Source organism: Penicillium longicatenatum (assembly GCF_028827895.1).
Source record: "Penicillium longicatenatum strain IBT 33135 chromosome Unknown contig_3_segment0_segment0, whole genome shotgun sequence".
Taxonomy (NCBI): Eukaryota; Fungi; Ascomycota; class Eurotiomycetes; order Eurotiales; family Aspergillaceae; genus Penicillium; species Penicillium longicatenatum.
In genome coordinates this window covers 2,194,690-2,212,831 of record NW_026643121.1, presented here as the reverse complement: position 1 = coordinate 2,212,831, position 18,142 = coordinate 2,194,690, and the positions used below count along the sequence as shown (strand labels likewise).

Genomic DNA, 18,142 nt, shown 5'->3' with positions numbered 1-18,142 from the left:
CACAAGATACCCTTTCTACGCACGCGATCTCGCCATGGCTCCAAAACATGGCCAGTGGCCACACCTTCGGCCAGGGGAACTGACCCTCCTTGATTATGCTGCAGATGACACCCGCGATGTGATGACGCTCTCGGACAAAGAAGCGCTCGTCCTGCAGCTCGCCGAACAGATCCAGGAACAACAACTAGAAAAAGCGTTACTAGAACAAGGTATGTACTCAAAGATCTTTTGCTATTCTTCAATTCTTTTTAAGTTCTATTTTCATGACTTTTTCTTAGAATCGGAGCCATTGTCCGGTGACAATGTGGAAGAGGAGCTCGCGACCGCGCAACGCGAGTTTTTAGAGGCGCGAGCTACCTACACCGTCAGAAGGAAAGCAGCGCGTACCATCCTCATGACTGACCCGATCTTGAAAGCGGTGCACCTGAAGGCGACCACCCCCCCTGAAAAGTATGTTGGAATCCCTTGTCTATATGCGCCGCGTCTCATGAAATCTTGCAGAGCGCTATTTCGCCTGGTCAACCGTCGCGACGAGCTAGCCCTCGCACATGAGAACCTAGCCTCCGTCCACAACGCAGTTCTGAAACAGCTCTCCAACTTGAAGGTCGAGAATTTACAGGTCAACCGGAAGAATCAAGAATTAGTGAGCCAACTATTACAGCTCACGAAACAGGATTCTTCCTGGCGTGAAAGGCTTCAAGATGCGAAGCTCGCGTCGCAGCTAGATGAGCTCGAAGCTGAACTCAAAACCAGCAAGGCGAAATGGGACACCATGAAGAACATCGCTAGCGCTATGGTAGTCGGCAGCGGGCTAAACTGGGCTGAGGACGATGATCTACAAGCTCTTGTTCTGGACGAGAGTGACGATTAATGTCTATTTTACGAACGCGTTCCGGTGTTTAGGGTCTGCGATTAATACTTAGAACTGGTTATACCCCGTGGTCCGATAAGGGAATTGGCGCATCACTATCTAATTAAGAAAACCCCCAGTGATTTGGATAGATTCTTTGGCTTTCTCCGAAATCAAAATTTCCACGAGATTATGGTCGACGCATAGGGATTGTGGCCGTGTAAGACCCACGTCTACATCACCGCACACCCACCATGACGGAGTGGATAGATAAGAGTCTTACGGGCGCGTTGTTGGGGGGACTCTAGGGCTTGCGCACGCACAGCAAAATCGACCCAGCAACGGAGGACTTTAAGCTCTATCGCAGTTGATAGATCTATTGGGTGACCGACTATAGATGAATTCAATACATTAGCGTTTAGTGCTAGTGTGCCCGGGAATCCAGTACGTATTACGCGAGAGCAACTCTATGACGCCTCCGGAAGAAGTGGAAGGGTAATATTACGAGTGGGGTGGTACTTGGTTACTGCGGGAATTTAACACGCAGAACCAAGTACCGTATCAGAAGCGAAATCAACCAGCCATTCTGTTCTTTGTACGGATATAATCTACCTACTGAGCTAGATACCTAAGCTAAGTAAAGGTATATGCTATTTTGGGTCCTTTACGAACCACAATCCATCTGGACTCCCAAGGCTCTTGACGAAGGTCTATAATATCCGACGGAACAAGACGCGTCTCGTAAGGGAACACACCTAATACCTGATTATTTCCGGCTTGTGATCATGGTGTGATCCGAACTCTGCAAGGAATGAAATCACCCATCGGCGCCCCGGTTTTTTACTCCCATCCATTTGACTTAGCAAATTCGAAGGCCGAATCCCGCAACGGGCACCCGTGGATGGAGTTCGGCAGCTCTGGCTACATTTGAAAACAACCAGGAAATTTGACGATAACGCCCAAGTTCTTTACGTATGGCTGTGTTTCCAATCGGTGATTACGCCCAAAGAACAGTATGATTGAGCAACGCTCCGACTTGCGATGATGGCCCTTGCCTCGCGCTAATTCGGTCATGGATATGGGCTGCGCGCCATTACACGGTGGCCGGTGCTTTTTGTTTGTTTTTTTTTTTTGTTTTTTGACTCTGTTATTACTGGATATATACTAGGTCTGACTTTCTTTCCGTGGCATAACCAGTACTTAATTTAGCTCAGTATACTGGGGTAGATTGCTTTGGCGAGGATGACTAGGGTACGGTACTCCATCCCCACGTATCCGCAGTATTGATCTCGGACTTATTGCCTGGATGGCCAAGGAGGGTTTTGTGCCAGTGCTATTTTGTCCGTGGGTGTTGCGCAACGCTTCTTATTACAAACGCTAATTGCATCAAAGAGGTCTTTAGGGAAATAGAATGGATGTGTATACCAAGTATCCCGGTCTTTGTTGCCTAACTGGAATTTCTCTCATCCGTTTGTTGTCGTAGTGATTCCACCTTGAAGAGACCCTTGAAATGATCCTTTGGTTCCATCTGGTTTGTTGGTTATTACCGGGCTATATGATACATAGGACGGCGTGGGAACTCTGGCACTCCAAAAAACCAGCTAAGCCGCGTTTTGGAGCGGTACTGGGTACTTGCGTGGAAAGTCACTTTATTATGGGTTACAGCGGTACTCGGTACGACCGCCTGCGCGGGTTTTGGGTGTTGCTCCACTGTGAGAGGGCTTGAGTATGTTACTGTCTGATACACTCTTTCTCCATCACAAGTAGAAAAATGCTGCAGTATACAAGCTAGGGAAATAGAAGCCTTTTTGGCGTTGAAAGCATAAAATAGAAATAAAAATGAATAAAAACAAATGAAAGTTAGAACACTCCATAGGTACAGCAAAGGCAGTCTGCAGTTAATTACAATTACCATACAGCCGCATTCTGCTGGGGTACACACTATAATAAAATACTGTGACGCAGGCCGTTACATTCCCGTGTGTAAGCAAGCAAGGGCTCCCCCCTCTCTTGGTGTTTCCCTACTACTGCTGCCTCCCCCCCTCTCTCTTTCCCTTCTTCCTACACTACCAACTCTCACCATACACTCTGACCATACAAACCCCAGGTACGCATATCCCCATCTATATATCAACACGCCCACCATCACCCAATTCTCTCCACCACAACCACTTCTCTTTTTTTTTCTGCATTCTTCTTGTCCTTCGCATCATTTGTCAAGCTCCATTTTCTTTTTTTTTCCTCATTGTCGCGGTCGCAATCACGGTCGCGCATTCTATTATTTTGCGCTTCCACCACTCTAACTTGCGCCTACTCTGATAACTCAAATTCAGGGTCGGAACTGTTTATCAAACTAAACGATTTACGTTTCGCGTGAGTTCCGTCCTGGATTTGACGCGTTATTTCGGCGCGATTGGGTGCAAGTCAGCGCATTTCGTCGCCCTAGAGTAGCGAAACGCGTCGGTGGTCTAGCAAGGCCACCCCAATCGCGAGTCTAGTCCTTTTATTCTGCACTTTTTTTTGTCTCTTCCTTTTTCAGTTTCAATAATTGTCTCTATCATCCTTGTCATCTGGACCATCCCAATTTCGTGTCCTTTCGTCCAATATTGATTGTCACTTTGCGTCACATGAACTAACGTTCCAAAGGTCACCAAAAACAAGATGCCTAAGGATAGAACTACCACCCGCAAGGCCAAGCCCGAGCGCGCCACTCGCCGCAAGAAGGGTAAGTCATCTTCGACATGATTGATATGATGAGGTTCTAATTTGCCCTTAGACCCCAACGCCCCCAAGCGTGGTCTCTCCGCATACATGTTCTTCGCTAACGACAACCGTGACTCTGTCCGTGAGGAAAACCCCGGCATCACATTCGGTAAGGCGCATCCTATCCATCATTTGGTCCTTTTTTTCCCTAACAACCCCCATAGGCCAGGTCGGCAAGATGCTCGGTGAGAAGTGGAAGGCTCTTTCCGACAGCGAGCGCAAGCCCTACGATGACAAGGCCTCTGCCGACAAGAAGCGTTACGAGGATGAGAAAGCCAAGTACCAGGCTGTAAGTTTATGCCATTCCTCAATAACAATGAGCCAACCTTCTAACTTGAAATAGGATCAGGCTGCTGGCGATGATGACGAGGAATCCTCTTAAACGTCTCTTCGCAACTTTCATCTGCGCAGATGCTGGCGTTCTCGTGCTCTCTTAGTGATTCTCCCCGGTTTCCTTTGTCCTTGTCGCTTTATCACTTACGGGCTTAACGGATGGGTTCCTCGGTGGTTTTTGCTTGCTTTATGATGGCCTGATTCGGCCCAACTAGTGTTTACTCGCGGGAAATGGTTTTCAACTTGACGTTCCATCTTCTTAGTAGTCTTGCTTTTTATTTTACTTTTCTTTTTTCCCCTTGCAAGGGCAATTAAAGAAAAGAAGTCAACTCTGGCTTGCCTGACTGATTTGAAGGGTGGCCAGGACGGTGCTTGCTGGATCTCTCGGCGCAAGCCTAGTCTGCTGTACACTAGTCTAATCAATCCTATTCTATTTCCCTAGTTTTTGTTCTGAATATGGTCTGACGTCCAATCGACTCGCGTGCCTCGAGTCTACATGGTCCGAGCTCCCCGAGCCATCTGAAAGTTAGTGCTAATCGAAACGCTTAACATAGTAAACATGGTGGGGTTTCGTCAGGACTAGCTGCAGGGATAATTAAGCTTGTTTCCATTGGACTCGAAATTTTCCACTGGCCCAAGGTCCCGGATATTCCCGACAAATGCTTCACGCCGGCAACCCGAGTTCACGCGTATCGTCTGAATGCCCTTATCAAAGTACGCCGTCTCCGGAGTAAATTTCTGTTGAAGTCACAGCCGTGTTCTTGTTGCCCTTTGTCAATCTCAGCGCTACCTCAGTCTGTCGAGGGATAGAGCGATGTATTGGACCTTGATTCCATGCATACCAGAGTGCCAGTGATCGCAGTCCTTGCATTTGCAGGATGACGGAAGACAAAGCTGTTTACTTCATGTCCTATCTTGCTTGGCTATCTCGGCTTCAGTGCCCTGCGAATACTCTGCCTTTCTTCGAGAAATCAGTACTTCTATCCTACGAAAAATTTAATCTGGTAACCGAGTTATGTGCTACAGTATAGACTTGGCTTTGCCCACTGCAGCTATACATACTGTACTGTATAAATGCGATGATCTACATATGCATACTTTCGGTCGCTCCGTCGACTAGATTACTTGCAAACTATGGTACCTTTCGTGTTGTTTATGTTTTTTCTATTCTTAGTCTATCTTCAAGCTGCTAGCCTGTCCACGTCTTGCGCCTGAGCCCTCTGGGCTTTTGCGTTCTATGTGCTGGTCTACATAGCCCAACTATGCATACATCTTGCAATCCGGACGGTTATGTGCGGTGGTCACACTCCGTCACCGCTACTTTTGTACTAGACGACAACCTTATAGGGCAGAAGTATATGTGGGTCGCATAAGATGCTTACCCAGCAGAGTGCTGGAATAAACTCGGGAACCATGGTAACTGCTCCATGATCCGTGGAATCAAATGAGGTTGGCTATATAGGTATATTGTAATTACTCTGCTCTTTAGGATATGAATTGTCCTGGTCATCAAAGGCCGGGATCTTAACGCGGATTCTCCTAGGTTCTTCCCCTCTCCTTCCCCTCCCCCCACTAAGCGCCCCGCCATTCCCGCGCGACCACGTCAGGAAGCAAGACGCAAGGGAAGAAAGAAAAAAGTAAGAGCCGCATGCCCACGTGAGATTGGGTTACTTTGGATTTCCCGCGCTCTCTGCTTTTCTCTCTCCAGAAAACCCGCATGGCCTGACCCGCCCCATGGCCCTGCGCACGTCTGCTGAAGACGCCGAAGATGCGGCAGCTGGCTTCACTACTTTCCGTGCCCCTCTTCCCGAACATGCGGCCGAGGTGACCGGCCTCATATCCGATCTATATGCGATCAGCTCTTCCTTGACCAGCCTGGACGCATTTTCGCAAAATGTCCAGTACCGTCGCAATTGGCCCCGCGTCCAATCCGATGTCGAATTGGTGCGGAGCAGCCTGAAATATACTTTTGAGGATATTCATGAATATATGCACCGCCTGGACAATGGCAGAAATACCCCGGAGAATTACAAGCGCGTTTGGGTGTCTATGAGTCGGTTTTTCTGGGATGAGTCGCAGTATGCGCTTTCAACTCGCCTGGCAAGATATAGGATTTTCCTCAGAGAGCTGGGTGAGATGGTGAAGAGGTATGTATAGCCCTAATGTGACAAAACGACACTAATAGCTAAACACCATATGATTAGTCGTAATTATGACTCGTCGCTCCTCGGAAGCACTCGCAACGGCCTGAGAGAGCTGCTTGTCTTGCAGGAACATCGATTGCTTCCTCAAGGTCTTGGATCATTAGAGCTTGGTCAGGACCCTCTTGGTCCTACTTCGATCCCTCGTCCCGCCTCTCGCCCCCCATCCAGAGGCAACGTGCGTCCCACCTCTCGCCCTCCATCCAGAGGCAACATACCTCGCCCTCCATCTAGAGGCAACATCGCCGAGCCTCTGAGCCCAATAAGCCCGGTCAGTGACCGTGATCACCGTCGACGCCGATCCTTTGAGCGAGTTCGACCTGCACATCTATCTCCTCAGTCACCCCTGTCACCTTCGTCTGGTACGGGCACATTTTCCGATAGTATTCCTCCTTCTGTCCCCGAGGCTCCTTACTCGCCATTGACTGGATCAGTGTCTGCCACTACAAATACCAGCCACTCCACCCAGAATGATGCCATACAGTATCATTGGATAAAAGAAATCTTTAGCAGTTATGATACAGAGACCGCGATTCCGAACGGACCAGAAAAGTAAGATCTCTCGACTCCGGGCAGAGATATCACTCTGACACTACTATAGGGCAGGATGTTTCGACGATTCCCACCCAGGAATCAAGCAGATTCTCAAAGAAAAAGGATTTGAGCGAATTCTTCAATTGTGGGTCCTTTAGAAAGGAGATTGAATTACCTCCTAATTGGTTATTTCCAGGGCCTTCAATGACGAATCGGAGATGACTATCTATTTCTATCTACGGGAGAGAGACCACCGCGCTCGAATAGTGTGTAAGGTACCTCACCGTACTCGATCCAGTGAATACTTCTGTCTACCTCTGAACATGCTGGAAATTGTCCGAGCAGGGTCCTGCCTTCAGTTGTGCCGGAGAAAAAACTCAGGCAAGGATTTGATCTTGTGGGCCCGTCTGAAGTTCACCACAATTGAAAGTGAGTATACCTAAACACATGCAAAGATAATTCGAGACAAGACCTGACAAAGAGTTAAGGTATGGTCGTGTTCTTCTGTGCGTTCTTGGCCCTTCGCTCTCAAGATGCCGGTCGACCGGTTGACGATATCCGGGACTACGAACTCGACGAGGAAGAGGAGCTTTTTGGCGGGTTGGTCAAACCTTGGCCCCGAATCAATTCACACAGCTAATTATGTCCAGCCAAATCGTCGATGACAACTATCCCCATGCTTTACGTGTGTATCAAGATAGTGTCTCAGGAGCTGTTCGACTGCAGGCATCTGTTCACAAAGGGATTATGGACCGGTAAGTTCAAGCCCAGGTTATATATTGACGGTTCTCACTCATTTTCATAGAACCCCTGTCTGGACTGCCTTCGTTACTCATCAGATCAAGCGACGGGGCTGGTTGAAGCCCTTGGATTCACGGACCGTGTTAGTGAGGGACCTGAAGCTTACCATCCTCATGTCGGCGGAGGACTATAATCCGCCTACCACGGCCCGTGGGGAGCATGTATTGAAATTTGCTAGTCGGAGTGGTGCGTATATCCATTTCATTTGATCACATCGTACTAATTAACGCCTTATCTAGATGCTGACGGCTTCTTGGACACGATGGAAGATATAGCGATGACCATTCGGTAGACAGCGCCATCCTTGTGCTATGGGCCTTGGTGTATTTACTATCTACATGCTCTGGACACTTACGACTGACGAGTTATGCTGGCATGATTGTCATGATCAAGATCAAAAGTTAGGGTCAATTGAAATGGCTATGAAGCTATTGAAGCCAAGTCATGCTTAATCGTCCTTTGATTCTGCCTTTTTAGCGTCTTTCTAACGATTGCTTGCGCTAGCTTCGTTGCATTCTGATTGATACAAGGTCATTTTGGAATTAGCGCCTGAGAATACATTGCCACTTTGTATCTGACATGAGAGAAGAAGTAATGGGTATCGTGAAAAGTACATAGTATGGAAGCCCTCATGTCTTCGGCTGCTTCACCAAGAGCCCGTCATTGGAAAGGCCCTTCAAAAGCCGCTCTGTCATCCTCTTTTCCCGCAATTCAGCAAGCTCCTTCCGCCGACGATTGGTCTTTTCTTCCCATTCCGCCCTCCTATCAATCCTAGCCTGTCGCTGCTGCTCAGTCTCCTGTCTTGCCATCAACAAATCCTCCATCTGCCTCTTCCGTTCCTCCTGATCCCCTGAGAATGAATAAAATCCAGTACCCCGATTCCGTACCTCCGCATCCGCATTGTAATGCACCTCTTCAGGCGGCGTAGCAGACCGATCCCTTCGCGCAGCAAGCTTAGCCATCTGTGCTGCAACATTCTCCTCGGGGTTGAACGCCTCCGCCTGAATCGTCTCGCCATAAATCAGATTATCCGGTCTGGCAGGCTGCCAGCGTTCCCGCGTCTCGCGGCCCTGATTCGCCTCCTCCTTCGCACGCGCCGCTGTGGCAGCTTCTTTTCTCGTACCACGGCGCGAACGCCCAAATTCATCTTCATATGATATCTGGGACGCGTTGTCATCGTCTTGATCACCGTCACTGGTATCCTCGGATCCATCGCGATTTCGTTCTTCGTCCATCCATTTGCGGTCGAAATCAACCAGTCCTTCTTTTTCTTTGCGCCGTAGTCGCTTATGGTAATCTTCGCCTCGGGTTTTTTTGTGACTGGGCTCTTCCTCGTCGCTGCTTTCGGCTGCTAGGTGTGATCCCTTCTTCAGGTCGTTGTATAGGCGCACTTTTGCATCCATTTTGCGCTTAGATCGGCTGAGTGTGGCGTCGTCGACTTTGCCGATATCCTTGCTGCTTTTGTGGACTTGAGTGTGGCCTTCATCTTTGAGATCGGAAGCTGCGCGCTTCTCGGCTCCTTTGTTAGATCTGGTAAAGAGGTCGGTTTTGGGGGTCTTGGATGGGCGGGCTCGGCCGCGGCCTGTGCTGCTGTCTTGGGCTATGAGGGAGGAGAGTTGGGAGGAAAACGCTAGGTTGGATGAGTTGGAGATGTCTGGGCCCTTGGTGGTTTTGGTACGGCGTTGTCCGTACAGAGAGGTTTGGTCGGAGCTCATGGTTGTGGTGTGTGGTTCGAGCAGTCTGTCAATAGTGAACTTGGAGTGATATGGAGGACGATAAGATAAGACATAGCGATCTAGCCTAATTCGGATAATTAAATGTCCCGAAATTGTCATGTACAATTGCTACGTCCAGTTCACTGGAATGAATTAATTCCTGGTAAAAGCTATGGTTGGCCTCTAGAATAATACAGAAGAGTCGGGGCAAGTCTGTACTCTAGTGATTCCACGTGTACATTGTCTTTCTCATCATTCTTATAGAGAATACTCCATTAGACTTACATAATATATCACGTCTACTAGAGGTCCCTAAGCTATTGACATAGATCAATTAACTCCCAGTATTAGTTGACAACTAAGCCAGTAGATACCCGACTGTACATGTGTAGAACTTCAAACTCATGCATTTGTAGAGAAACAAATCTAAACATGCCCCACTGCATCAGACTGGGATTACATAACTCCGGGCCGAGTCCGCAAGGTTAAAGTGAGTCAAGCAGATCATCTCGCAATCTACTCAATCCTCTCACTGTACTTGGAGTCAATTGATATTTCCCTTGTACATTCTGTCTCTTTGAGATAAACTCAATTTCAATTTAACACCAGGAATCAACCAATTGACTCATCATGTCCAGCCCTATCTACCTCGGTGTTGTTGGTATGAATACCCCTCCATCTTTTCGAGCTTCAAGCTTCACGCCTCAAGACCATAACCGCACCAAAATTAACACATCCAGGCGTCGGCGGCGTTGGTACCGCGTTCCTGTCCCAGCTTGCTCGTATCCCCAATGCCCCCCAGCTTGTTCTCCTCGCCCGCTCCTCGCAGACCCTCCTCGCTCCGACACCGGCGTACTCCCCCGCCATCCCCGCGGCCGACTGGGCAACTGCCTCCGCTGCGCCCTCGCTCGTCAAGACCGGCGCTCTGCCCGCCGAGGAGATCGCGACATACCTCGCCTCTGCCCCTGGTCGCGCCATTTTGGTTGACAACACCTCCGATATTAACCTTGCCCGCTCCTACCCCACATTCTTGAAGAAGGGCATCTCCGTCGTCACCCCGAACAAGAAGGGCTTCTCCGATGACCTCTCCCTGTGGAAGGACATCTTCGCCTCCGCCGCCGAGGGCAAGGCTCTCGTTTATCACGAGAGCACCGTCGGCGCCGGTCTCCCCGTCCTGTCCACTCTGAAGGATCTCGTCGCGACCGGTGACGAAGTCACCCGCATCGAGGGTGTCTTCTCCGGTACCCTTTCCTTCCTGTTCAACACTTTCGCCCCTGCCTCCGGCTCCTCGGATGCTCAGTGGAGCGCCGTCGTTGCCCAGGCTAAGGAGCTTGGCTACACCGAGCCCGATCCCCGTGATGACCTGAACGGTATGGATGTTGCTCGCAAGCTCACCATCCTTGCCCGTCTGGCTGGTCTAGAGGTGTCTCGTCCCGACTCGTTCCCCATTGAGTCGCTCATCCCTGCCGAGCTGGCCTCGCTGCCTTCCTCTTCTGATGGCATTACTCAGTTCATGACTCGCCTGCCCGAGTTTGATGCTCAGATGGCTGAGGTCAAGAACACCGCTGAGAAGCAGGGTAAGGTTGTGCGTTACGTTGGCAGCATTGACGTTGCCACCAAGACCGTCAAGGTTGGTCTCCAGTACTTTGACAAGGACAGCGCTATTGCTGGCCTTAAGGGCAGTGACAACATCATTAGCTTCTACACCAAGCGGTACGGCGCCAACCCTCTGATTGTGCAGGGTGCTGGCGCTGGTGGCGATGTCACTGCCATGGGTGTGTCTGCTGATCTGATCAAGGTCGTCCAGCGCCTGCAGTAAGTCAGGGTATAGTGAAATAATGATAAAAGGATATAGATAAGCAGATTCTTGCAGAGTCTGATGAATGAAAAGATAATCCTGGATGCGATACGCTATATGCTCATTCATATCTACCTGAATACTAGTAGGTAAAGTGGTGATTAGACGCACTTGAAATCTGATTTAATTGGTAGCAAATTAGCTCAAAATTATAGACACAATGATAAGAGATATTCACATAATGATATTTAAACGTTTGACCCAGATTGCATACAATGAATCCCATATAAAAGCCGATTAGGCAAACACCATAAGCGCCATAAACCCGTTATCAGAATAAAGATATGCGTACAGGAGCATTTAAGCTAAGCAATAGCGTAGGTCAATCAGGCTCGAGCAGCTCTATATTTGGCCTCTCCATCCGCATTGGAATGTGCCCTCGTAGCCGTGGTGGGTGCCTTATTCTCTTGGCCTGTATCTCTATTCGCCAACGCGTCATCCTCTCGATCTTGATCCCGATGAGCATCAGTCTCGACGCCACGCAATCCAAATGCCCGCCGTTGTCCGTCAGGGCGTTCGTTCAGACTTGGTGCTCGAGGTCGCTGTTGGCCGCGTGCCCGTCCGCCTACCCACGGTAGTTCCCACAAGAGCATTCGGTAAAGCCACAGGCCTGCATCGAAGAGAATGAGGGCGAGCCAGGGGAAGATCGTGATAATTCCGAGAAGGAACTGATAGAGTCAAATGTTAGTAGGAAACAAGTGAAGTGTGGGGAGGACATGGGCGCATACGAAGATCCGGACTGCCCAGCTCTCCACCTGAATGAGCTGTGGTGGGAGGATGGAATACCACGCCATAGCTTTTTTGGTCGGGTGTATCTCCGGAGCTTGGGCAGTTATCGCAAGCGGCTTGAAGATAGGTGCGATGAGCGGTCTCTTTTCCGGGTGTAGCCGCTTGATTGGCGGTCTCTCAGACTTTGTTCTTTGTAGGAGCTCTTACGTCGTGTGTGGTTATTGCTCGGTTCCTCTCATGTCCGGAGCCAGGGATGTTTGGGCGGTAGAGAGGTTTGGAGTGAATGCGACGCGCAAGGGTCTTGGTTGCGGAAGCGATGTATCAAGTCCGAGGGAGCTCCTCCCCGCACGGTCCTGACGGGGGAAAAGAAATGTAAGTTGGATTTGGAGAAAGATGCGTTTCCTGGTGAATTAATTTATTCCCACCGCTTTCAAATCCGGGGAATACAAATGGGAAAAAGCAAATGCAAGCTGCAGTTGAAGATGATCAGGAACGAGTGGAGTGCGCGGTAAAGCGGAGACCGAGGCCCGATCTGATCCCGATTAGGAAAGTTGTCATCACCTGAGCATGAACTTAAGTTGCTTCAACACAATCGCTTGGAACGTAGATGGGCGATACTTATCATGAAAGCCAGTGACATAGACCTAGGGACAGGTACCTAGGTCATGTATTTCCAAGGTTCCAAGGTTCCAAGGTGGTCGTGCCCCATAAGGTCTTAGAATATCATTTCAGCCTAATCATGAAACGTAAAGTAGCAAAGGATTGAAAATGTGCGATTCAGTATTGCCTAGTGAGATTTAAAACTTTGAGACATAATAGTCTGACTCGACAGGTTGAACGATGGTACCTTCGTGTTCATCCTTGGGATGGATGCAGACTCCAGACTCCAGAGTATGACGAGTGAGGTGGGCGGCCATAGCCGCATCTATTGCGCTATGTGGACTAGCGCGGGCCTTATCAACACGTGATACACCATGTATAAACCAAGCCGACGTGGTGTAGTGGTTAACATAGTCATTCCCAGCAACTGTCCCATGTTCGATACCTGGTCGGACCGAATGCTCATCCTTCGTCCTTAGGTATTCTTGTTCATCGTATTCGCAATGGGTCGGAAGTTGGGTCCTTGACTGACGAAGGCTCCGATCCTTCCGCCGACGGCAATTCTTTTCCGGTTGTTGTTGTTGTTGTTGTTGTTGTTGTTGTTGTTCTTTCTTTTCGCTCGTCTGCCCTTGTACCTCCTTTCATTTGAAGCGTACAGGTTCTTTTAGGGTACATGAACCATACAGGTGTATATATGTACCTCATCATATGCCGGATACACTGATCTGTACAGTCTGGTTTAGGTTTAAAGATCCTCAATCACAGAGAACGGTGGATACAGACATAGTTCTGTGGATGTGAATTCTCTCATGAAACAATTGAGTTGCCTGTGATTCAAAATAGACTCGGACATTCCATTCGCGCGTGTATTATTAGCCGAATCGGCCATTTCCAACCTGTATAGCGCCGATCTTCATACCAAGATGAGGCTAGAAAGCTTGGAATGAGCTTGATTATCAAAATAATCCACAATGATCGGAAACCAGACAAGAACATCCTCAGCTCGACGTATCAAATGCTCCCGTGGTGATCTCCTAGTTTTCCATAGTGGGACGTTCCCGAGAAACACGCAACATTCATCGTCACCCCTCAGATTCTCCCTGTGCCCCTGTTATATCTTTTTCCAGCGCCTAGTTAAAGCAGGTATCACACGCGTCCGACTGACGATGAAGTTGAATAGTTCGCCTTTATCCCGGGTACTACCCCATAATTCGTCAGCTATGCGCCAATGCAAGCGCCGCCTTCGTCATCGCGGTGGACCCGTTATCGGCACTGCACAACCGTTGGGATTATCCGAGAATTGACCGAACAATATCAGTCCAAATTTTGTTATCAAAAAGATGAGTATATAAAGGGTGACTGGGAGATGGTTTAAGACTGCATTCACGTTCATTCTTATATCGTTATTCGTCTGTGACGACATGAAGTTTCAACGGAGTGTTCTCGTTGGTGGCCTCGGGCTTGCAACGGTTCAGGCGGCGAGCTTGAAGGATGTATGCACTACCACATACGTTAAGAATGCCCTGCCTGCCTCGGACAAATTTCAAGGCCTGACTTTGCATCCTGCTTTCATTACTGCCAATACAGTCTACAATGCATCCACTACCGATGAGGACGACTGGCCCGATGTGTATGGGTATGACTATTGTAACGTCACAATAGCCTATTCCCACAACGGCATCAAGGATGATGAGGTATTGCTGGAGTTCTGGCTTCCAGCGCCTGAGAAGTTTCAGAACCGCTGGCTCTCTACTGGTGGTTTCGGTTATGCGATAAATGGCGACGGAGACGATCTCCCGGGTGGTGTCATCTACGGCGCTGTATCTGGCCAAACCGATGGAGGATATGGGGGCTTCAGCGTTGAGCTCGACGACGTCTTCTTGTTGGCCAATGGAACAATCAACCGTCAAGATCTCTCTACATGCAAGGCTACCAGGCTCATTACGAAATGAGCATGATCGGCAAAGCATTCAGCAAGAACTTCTATGACATGGGCTCAAAGAAGCTATACGCTTACTACCAGGGTTGCTCTGAGGGTGGTCGCGAAGGCTGGAGTCAGGTCCAGCGCTTTCCTGATGAGTGGGATGGAGCTGTTATCGGTGGTCCTGCTATTCGCATGGGTCAGCAACAGGTGAACCACCTTTACGGTAACCTGGTTGAGCACACAATGGGCTACTACCCTCCTCCCTGCGAATTGGAGATGATCAACAACCTCACAATCAAGGCTTGCGATGCTCTTGATGGCAAAGCGGACGGCGTTGTCGGCCGCACAGATCTTTGCAAGCTGCGTTTCAATATCAACTCCACTATCGGTCACCACTACCACTGCGCTGCCTCCTCTTCCACAACTGTCTTGAAGCGTGGCCTCAACAAGCGTACCTCGGAGACTAGCACCACTCCTGCCCAGAACGGAACAGTGACGGCCGCTGGTGTTGCTGTGGCTGCTAAGATCCTCGACGGTCTCCACACCCTGGATGGCAAGCGCGCCTACATCTGGTACCAACCGACCGCTACCTTCCACGATGCTGACACCGAGTACAACTCAGAGACCGGCAAGTGGGAGCTAGACATCACCTCACTGGGTGGTGAATGGGTCGCCCGGTTCCTCGAGCTCCGCGACGCAGACAACATTTATTCCATGGACAACGTCACCTACGATACCATGACCGAGTGGATGTTCGAGGGCTGGAAGCGCTACGAAGACGTCTTGCAGACGACCTGGCCCGATCTGACTCCGTTCCAGGAAGCGGGTGGAAAAATAATCCACTTCCACGGCGAGTCGAACCCTAGCATCCCGACCGGTTCCTCTGTGCACTACCACGAGATGGTGCGCAAAATCATGTACGGAGACCTCTCATTTGAGGAGGAAACCAAGGCCTTGAATGATTGGAATCGTTTGTACCTGGTTCCGGGTGCTGCTCACTGTGCTCCTAGTGATGACCAGCCCAACAGTCCTTTCCCTGGCACTACACTTGAGACTCTGATTGAGTGGGTTGAGAATGGCGACAAGCCGGATCGTTTGAATGCAACTATCATGTCGGGTGCTAATGAAGGCGAGCAGCAGGATCTGTGCGCTTGGCCTTTGCGTCCTCTTTGGAAGAACAACGGTACTACTTAGGACTGCGCATTTTCACCAGAAGTCTTATGATATTTGGACGTGTGACTTTGATGCCTACGATGTACCTCTGTACTAGGTATAGATGCGCGAAGCATAGGGCTAGTGACAAGCTTTTGTCCTTTTTTTTTTTATCCTATTCCTTATTCCTTCTCTTTCTTCCTGACATGACTACCATCAAATCAGACAAGTATTACTACTTCCTCATTTTATGTACATATTTAGCCAAAAAATCTATTGTCGGGTTTCACCTTTCTTCCATGTCCGCATATCCATCGCCGAAGCTGCCGTAACACTCGCAGACGAAACAGACAATGATCACTACTCCAACTATTGAGTAGCAATGCAATACGAAGTTGCGAGGTATGGAAACCAATAACAAGCATCCAAATAAGGTGCCCTGAATAATGCGACGTTAATTCGCTGCCAAAGCACATCGCGCAATCGGAGCTCGCTCCGCACTGCATGTACCTGAAGCAACTCAGAAAGCCTCACACCCAATCACGATGCAGATCAAAACCACGGGTGCTCGTTTCCTCAACGCGACCAAAGGCTTAATTAATTCAACGGGTTGAGTTAGTGTGACGGTTGGGCCCGCCAGTACCTTTCTTGGCAGTTTATGCAGTCGATCTATACACTAACTGCAGCCTACAGGTACAACCGATACACCCGATCAATTGGCAGGAAACTCAATTGCAATCTGATTATGCCCGTGGCCCCTCGAATTGATCTAATTGGCATGACATCTCGGTGCGAAGTGCGGTGGTCTGGACTTTCCCCTCATGCTTCGCTTACAGTACAATTTCATTCTATCCCCACGTGTACTACGATAATCAATGCAACCATGCAGTACATGGTATCTCGCAACTATAAAAAAGCAGTGCAGCCGCCGATCAAAGTGCGTCAGAGCATTCCAGATCAAGTAACTGTCAACCATGCATCCCAGCGCTCTAGTCGGCCTCTTGGCCTTCGCGGCTGCTACCGAAGCCATTCCCAGAAACCCCAAGCAGGCACACAGCGCCTCCTCGATCTCGAACTTGAAGTCTAAGATCAAGAATGTCGTCGTGCTTTGCATGGAGAACCGCTCCGTCGACAACTTGCTCGGTGGACAAACCCACAAGGGAATTGAGAACCCCATTAACAACGGCCCATACTGCAATCCATACAACGTGACTGATCCCTCCCAAGGCCACCACTGTACCGAGGCTCGGGACTATAACTCTGTCACTGATGATCCCAGCCACGCTGTGACCGGTAACACGATGGAGTTCTACAGCAACTGGGCGCCTGATAACTCTCTTATTGCCCAGGGCAAGTTGTTGCCTAACAACAATGGATTCATCCATGAACAGATCCATAACTATGGTGATGATGCGAACAAGACTGTGCTTGCGAAGCAGGTTATGAACTACTATACCGAGGCTGAGGTGCCAGTTCTCACTTCTCTGGTTGAGAACTTCGTTACTTTCAACCACTGGCATTCTGATGTTGCGGGTGTAAGTTTTCATTGCCGGCTTTTGGAGTGACTTTTGCTGATGCGTTGATGTAGCCGACGGACCCTAACCGTTTTGCCCTTGTTGCTGGTACCTCTGGTGGCCACGGTACCAACGACGATAGCTTCGGCACCTATGCTTTCACCCAGCGCTCTATCTTCCAGCAGCTGGGTGAGACCAACCACACCTGGTTGAACTACTGGGACACAGCCGGTGGCACAGGCCCCGAAGCACAGTGGTTCACATGGACAAAAGAAACCAGCAACCAGGACAAGGTCGTGCCCATGACGCAATTCTACACCGACGCAGAGAAGGGTGTGTTGCCCGAGTTCTCGTACTTGAATCCCTCGTGCTGCGGCGTCGGCACCACTTCCATGCACGACAGCGGTCTGATCTCGGACGGAGAGGCATTCATCAAGCGGGTTTATGACTCGCTGCGCAGCGGACCTCAGTGGAACGAGACTCTTTTCGTTTTGACCTTTGACGAGACGGGTGGATTCCACGATCATGTGCCTCCTCCATTGGCGCCGAGACCGGATAACCTTACGTATACTGAGACCGCGCCTAATGGGGAGAAGTATACCTATGAGTTTAACCGCCTTGGTGGACGTATTCCTACTTTCTTGATCTCGCCTTGGATCTCCAAGGGCTTTGTTGAGCAGAAGGGTACTAATAACCAGGGCAAGACGGTGTCATACTCTGCTTCGTCGGTTTTGAGGACATTGGGTTATCTTTGGGATTTCGCGCCTTTCAACCCGCGTGTTGATGGGGCTGCTTCCTTTGATCACTTGATTCAGAGCACCCCGCGCAAGGATGTGCCTACCGCCCTTCCTAGTGCTGTTCCGTTTTGACAGGCTGAAGATGCCGTGCAGAGTGGGAGAGGAAGAAAAGTAACGAGTGAGAGTGGATTGGTGATTCTGATGACCATTTTAATTGTTTACAACTTTTGATGAGGTTATGTACTTGTTTACGCATTAGATCAAATGAATTATGTTTTATACAGCTCAAGTATGTGAAGTTCGCTGGGTGTAAAATGTCCAAAAAGGATAATCGTGATCTCGTATGGATAGACTCGAAATCGCCGTCTAAAACCCGAATAATTGTTCGCCAAAATATACAAAAAGTGAAACAGATATATGCAGAATAGCCC

General features: G+C 49.4%; 8 protein-coding genes across 8 annotated transcripts; 6 read left to right on the top strand and 2 right to left on the bottom strand.

Annotated features, from left to right (window-relative positions):
- Positions 1–34: 34 nt before the first annotated feature.
- Positions 35–871, top strand: N7484_006190 (centromere protein H; the record flags this gene model as incomplete). The annotated part of the gene is made up of 2 exons (XM_057116608.1): positions 35–209; positions 279–871. 2 exons carry the CDS (start codon positions 35–37, stop codon positions 869–871), a joined length of 768 nt encoding a protein of 255 aa, XP_056972491.1.
- Positions 872–3,511: 2,640 nt separating this feature from the next.
- nhp6 (high-mobility group nucleosome-binding protein) lies at positions 3,512–3,995 on the top strand (the record flags this gene model as incomplete). Its single annotated transcript, XM_057116607.1, has 4 exons — positions 3,512–3,575; positions 3,627–3,722; positions 3,778–3,902; positions 3,957–3,995. 4 exons carry the CDS (start codon positions 3,512–3,514, stop codon positions 3,993–3,995), a joined length of 324 nt encoding a protein of 107 aa, XP_056972490.1.
- A 1,685-nt stretch (positions 3,996–5,680) lies between these two features.
- N7484_006188 (uncharacterized protein) lies at positions 5,681–7,774 on the top strand (the record flags this gene model as incomplete). Its single annotated transcript, XM_057116606.1, has 8 exons — positions 5,681–6,093; positions 6,151–6,699; positions 6,749–6,826; positions 6,878–7,110; positions 7,170–7,281; positions 7,332–7,436; positions 7,487–7,668; positions 7,722–7,774. The coding sequence occupies 8 exons, from the start codon at positions 5,681–5,683 to the stop codon at positions 7,772–7,774; spliced, it is 1,725 nt and encodes a 574-aa protein (XP_056972489.1).
- Positions 7,775–8,111: 337 nt separating this feature from the next.
- Positions 8,112–9,197, bottom strand: N7484_006187 (CCDC174 family protein; the record flags this gene model as incomplete). Its single annotated transcript, XM_057116605.1, has 1 exon — positions 8,112–9,197. One exon carries the CDS (start codon positions 9,195–9,197, stop codon positions 8,112–8,114), a length of 1,086 nt encoding a protein of 361 aa, XP_056972488.1.
- Positions 9,198–9,827: 630 nt separating this feature from the next.
- On the top strand, positions 9,828–11,016 carry N7484_006186 (homoserine dehydrogenase; the record flags this gene model as incomplete). The annotated part of the gene is made up of 2 exons (XM_057116604.1): positions 9,828–9,858; positions 9,938–11,016. The coding sequence occupies 2 exons, from the start codon at positions 9,828–9,830 to the stop codon at positions 11,014–11,016; spliced, it is 1,110 nt and encodes a 369-aa protein (XP_056972487.1).
- A 365-nt stretch (positions 11,017–11,381) lies between these two features.
- N7484_006185 (uncharacterized protein) lies at positions 11,382–11,849 on the bottom strand (the record flags this gene model as incomplete). Its single annotated transcript, XM_057116603.1, has 2 exons — positions 11,382–11,723; positions 11,784–11,849. The coding sequence occupies 2 exons, from the start codon at positions 11,847–11,849 to the stop codon at positions 11,382–11,384; spliced, it is 408 nt and encodes a 135-aa protein (XP_056972486.1).
- A 1,956-nt stretch (positions 11,850–13,805) lies between these two features.
- Positions 13,806–15,502, top strand: N7484_006184 (tannase; the record flags this gene model as incomplete). Its single annotated transcript, XM_057116602.1, has 2 exons — positions 13,806–14,266; positions 14,338–15,502. 2 exons carry the CDS (start codon positions 13,806–13,808, stop codon positions 15,500–15,502), a joined length of 1,626 nt encoding a protein of 541 aa, XP_056972485.1.
- Positions 15,503–16,434: 932 nt separating this feature from the next.
- On the top strand, positions 16,435–17,843 carry N7484_006183 (phosphoesterase superfamily protein; the record flags this gene model as incomplete). The annotated part of the gene is made up of 2 exons (XM_057116601.1): positions 16,435–16,995; positions 17,049–17,843. 2 exons carry the CDS (start codon positions 16,435–16,437, stop codon positions 17,841–17,843), a joined length of 1,356 nt encoding a protein of 451 aa, XP_056972484.1.
- Between the last annotated feature and the right edge of the window lie 299 nt (positions 17,844–18,142).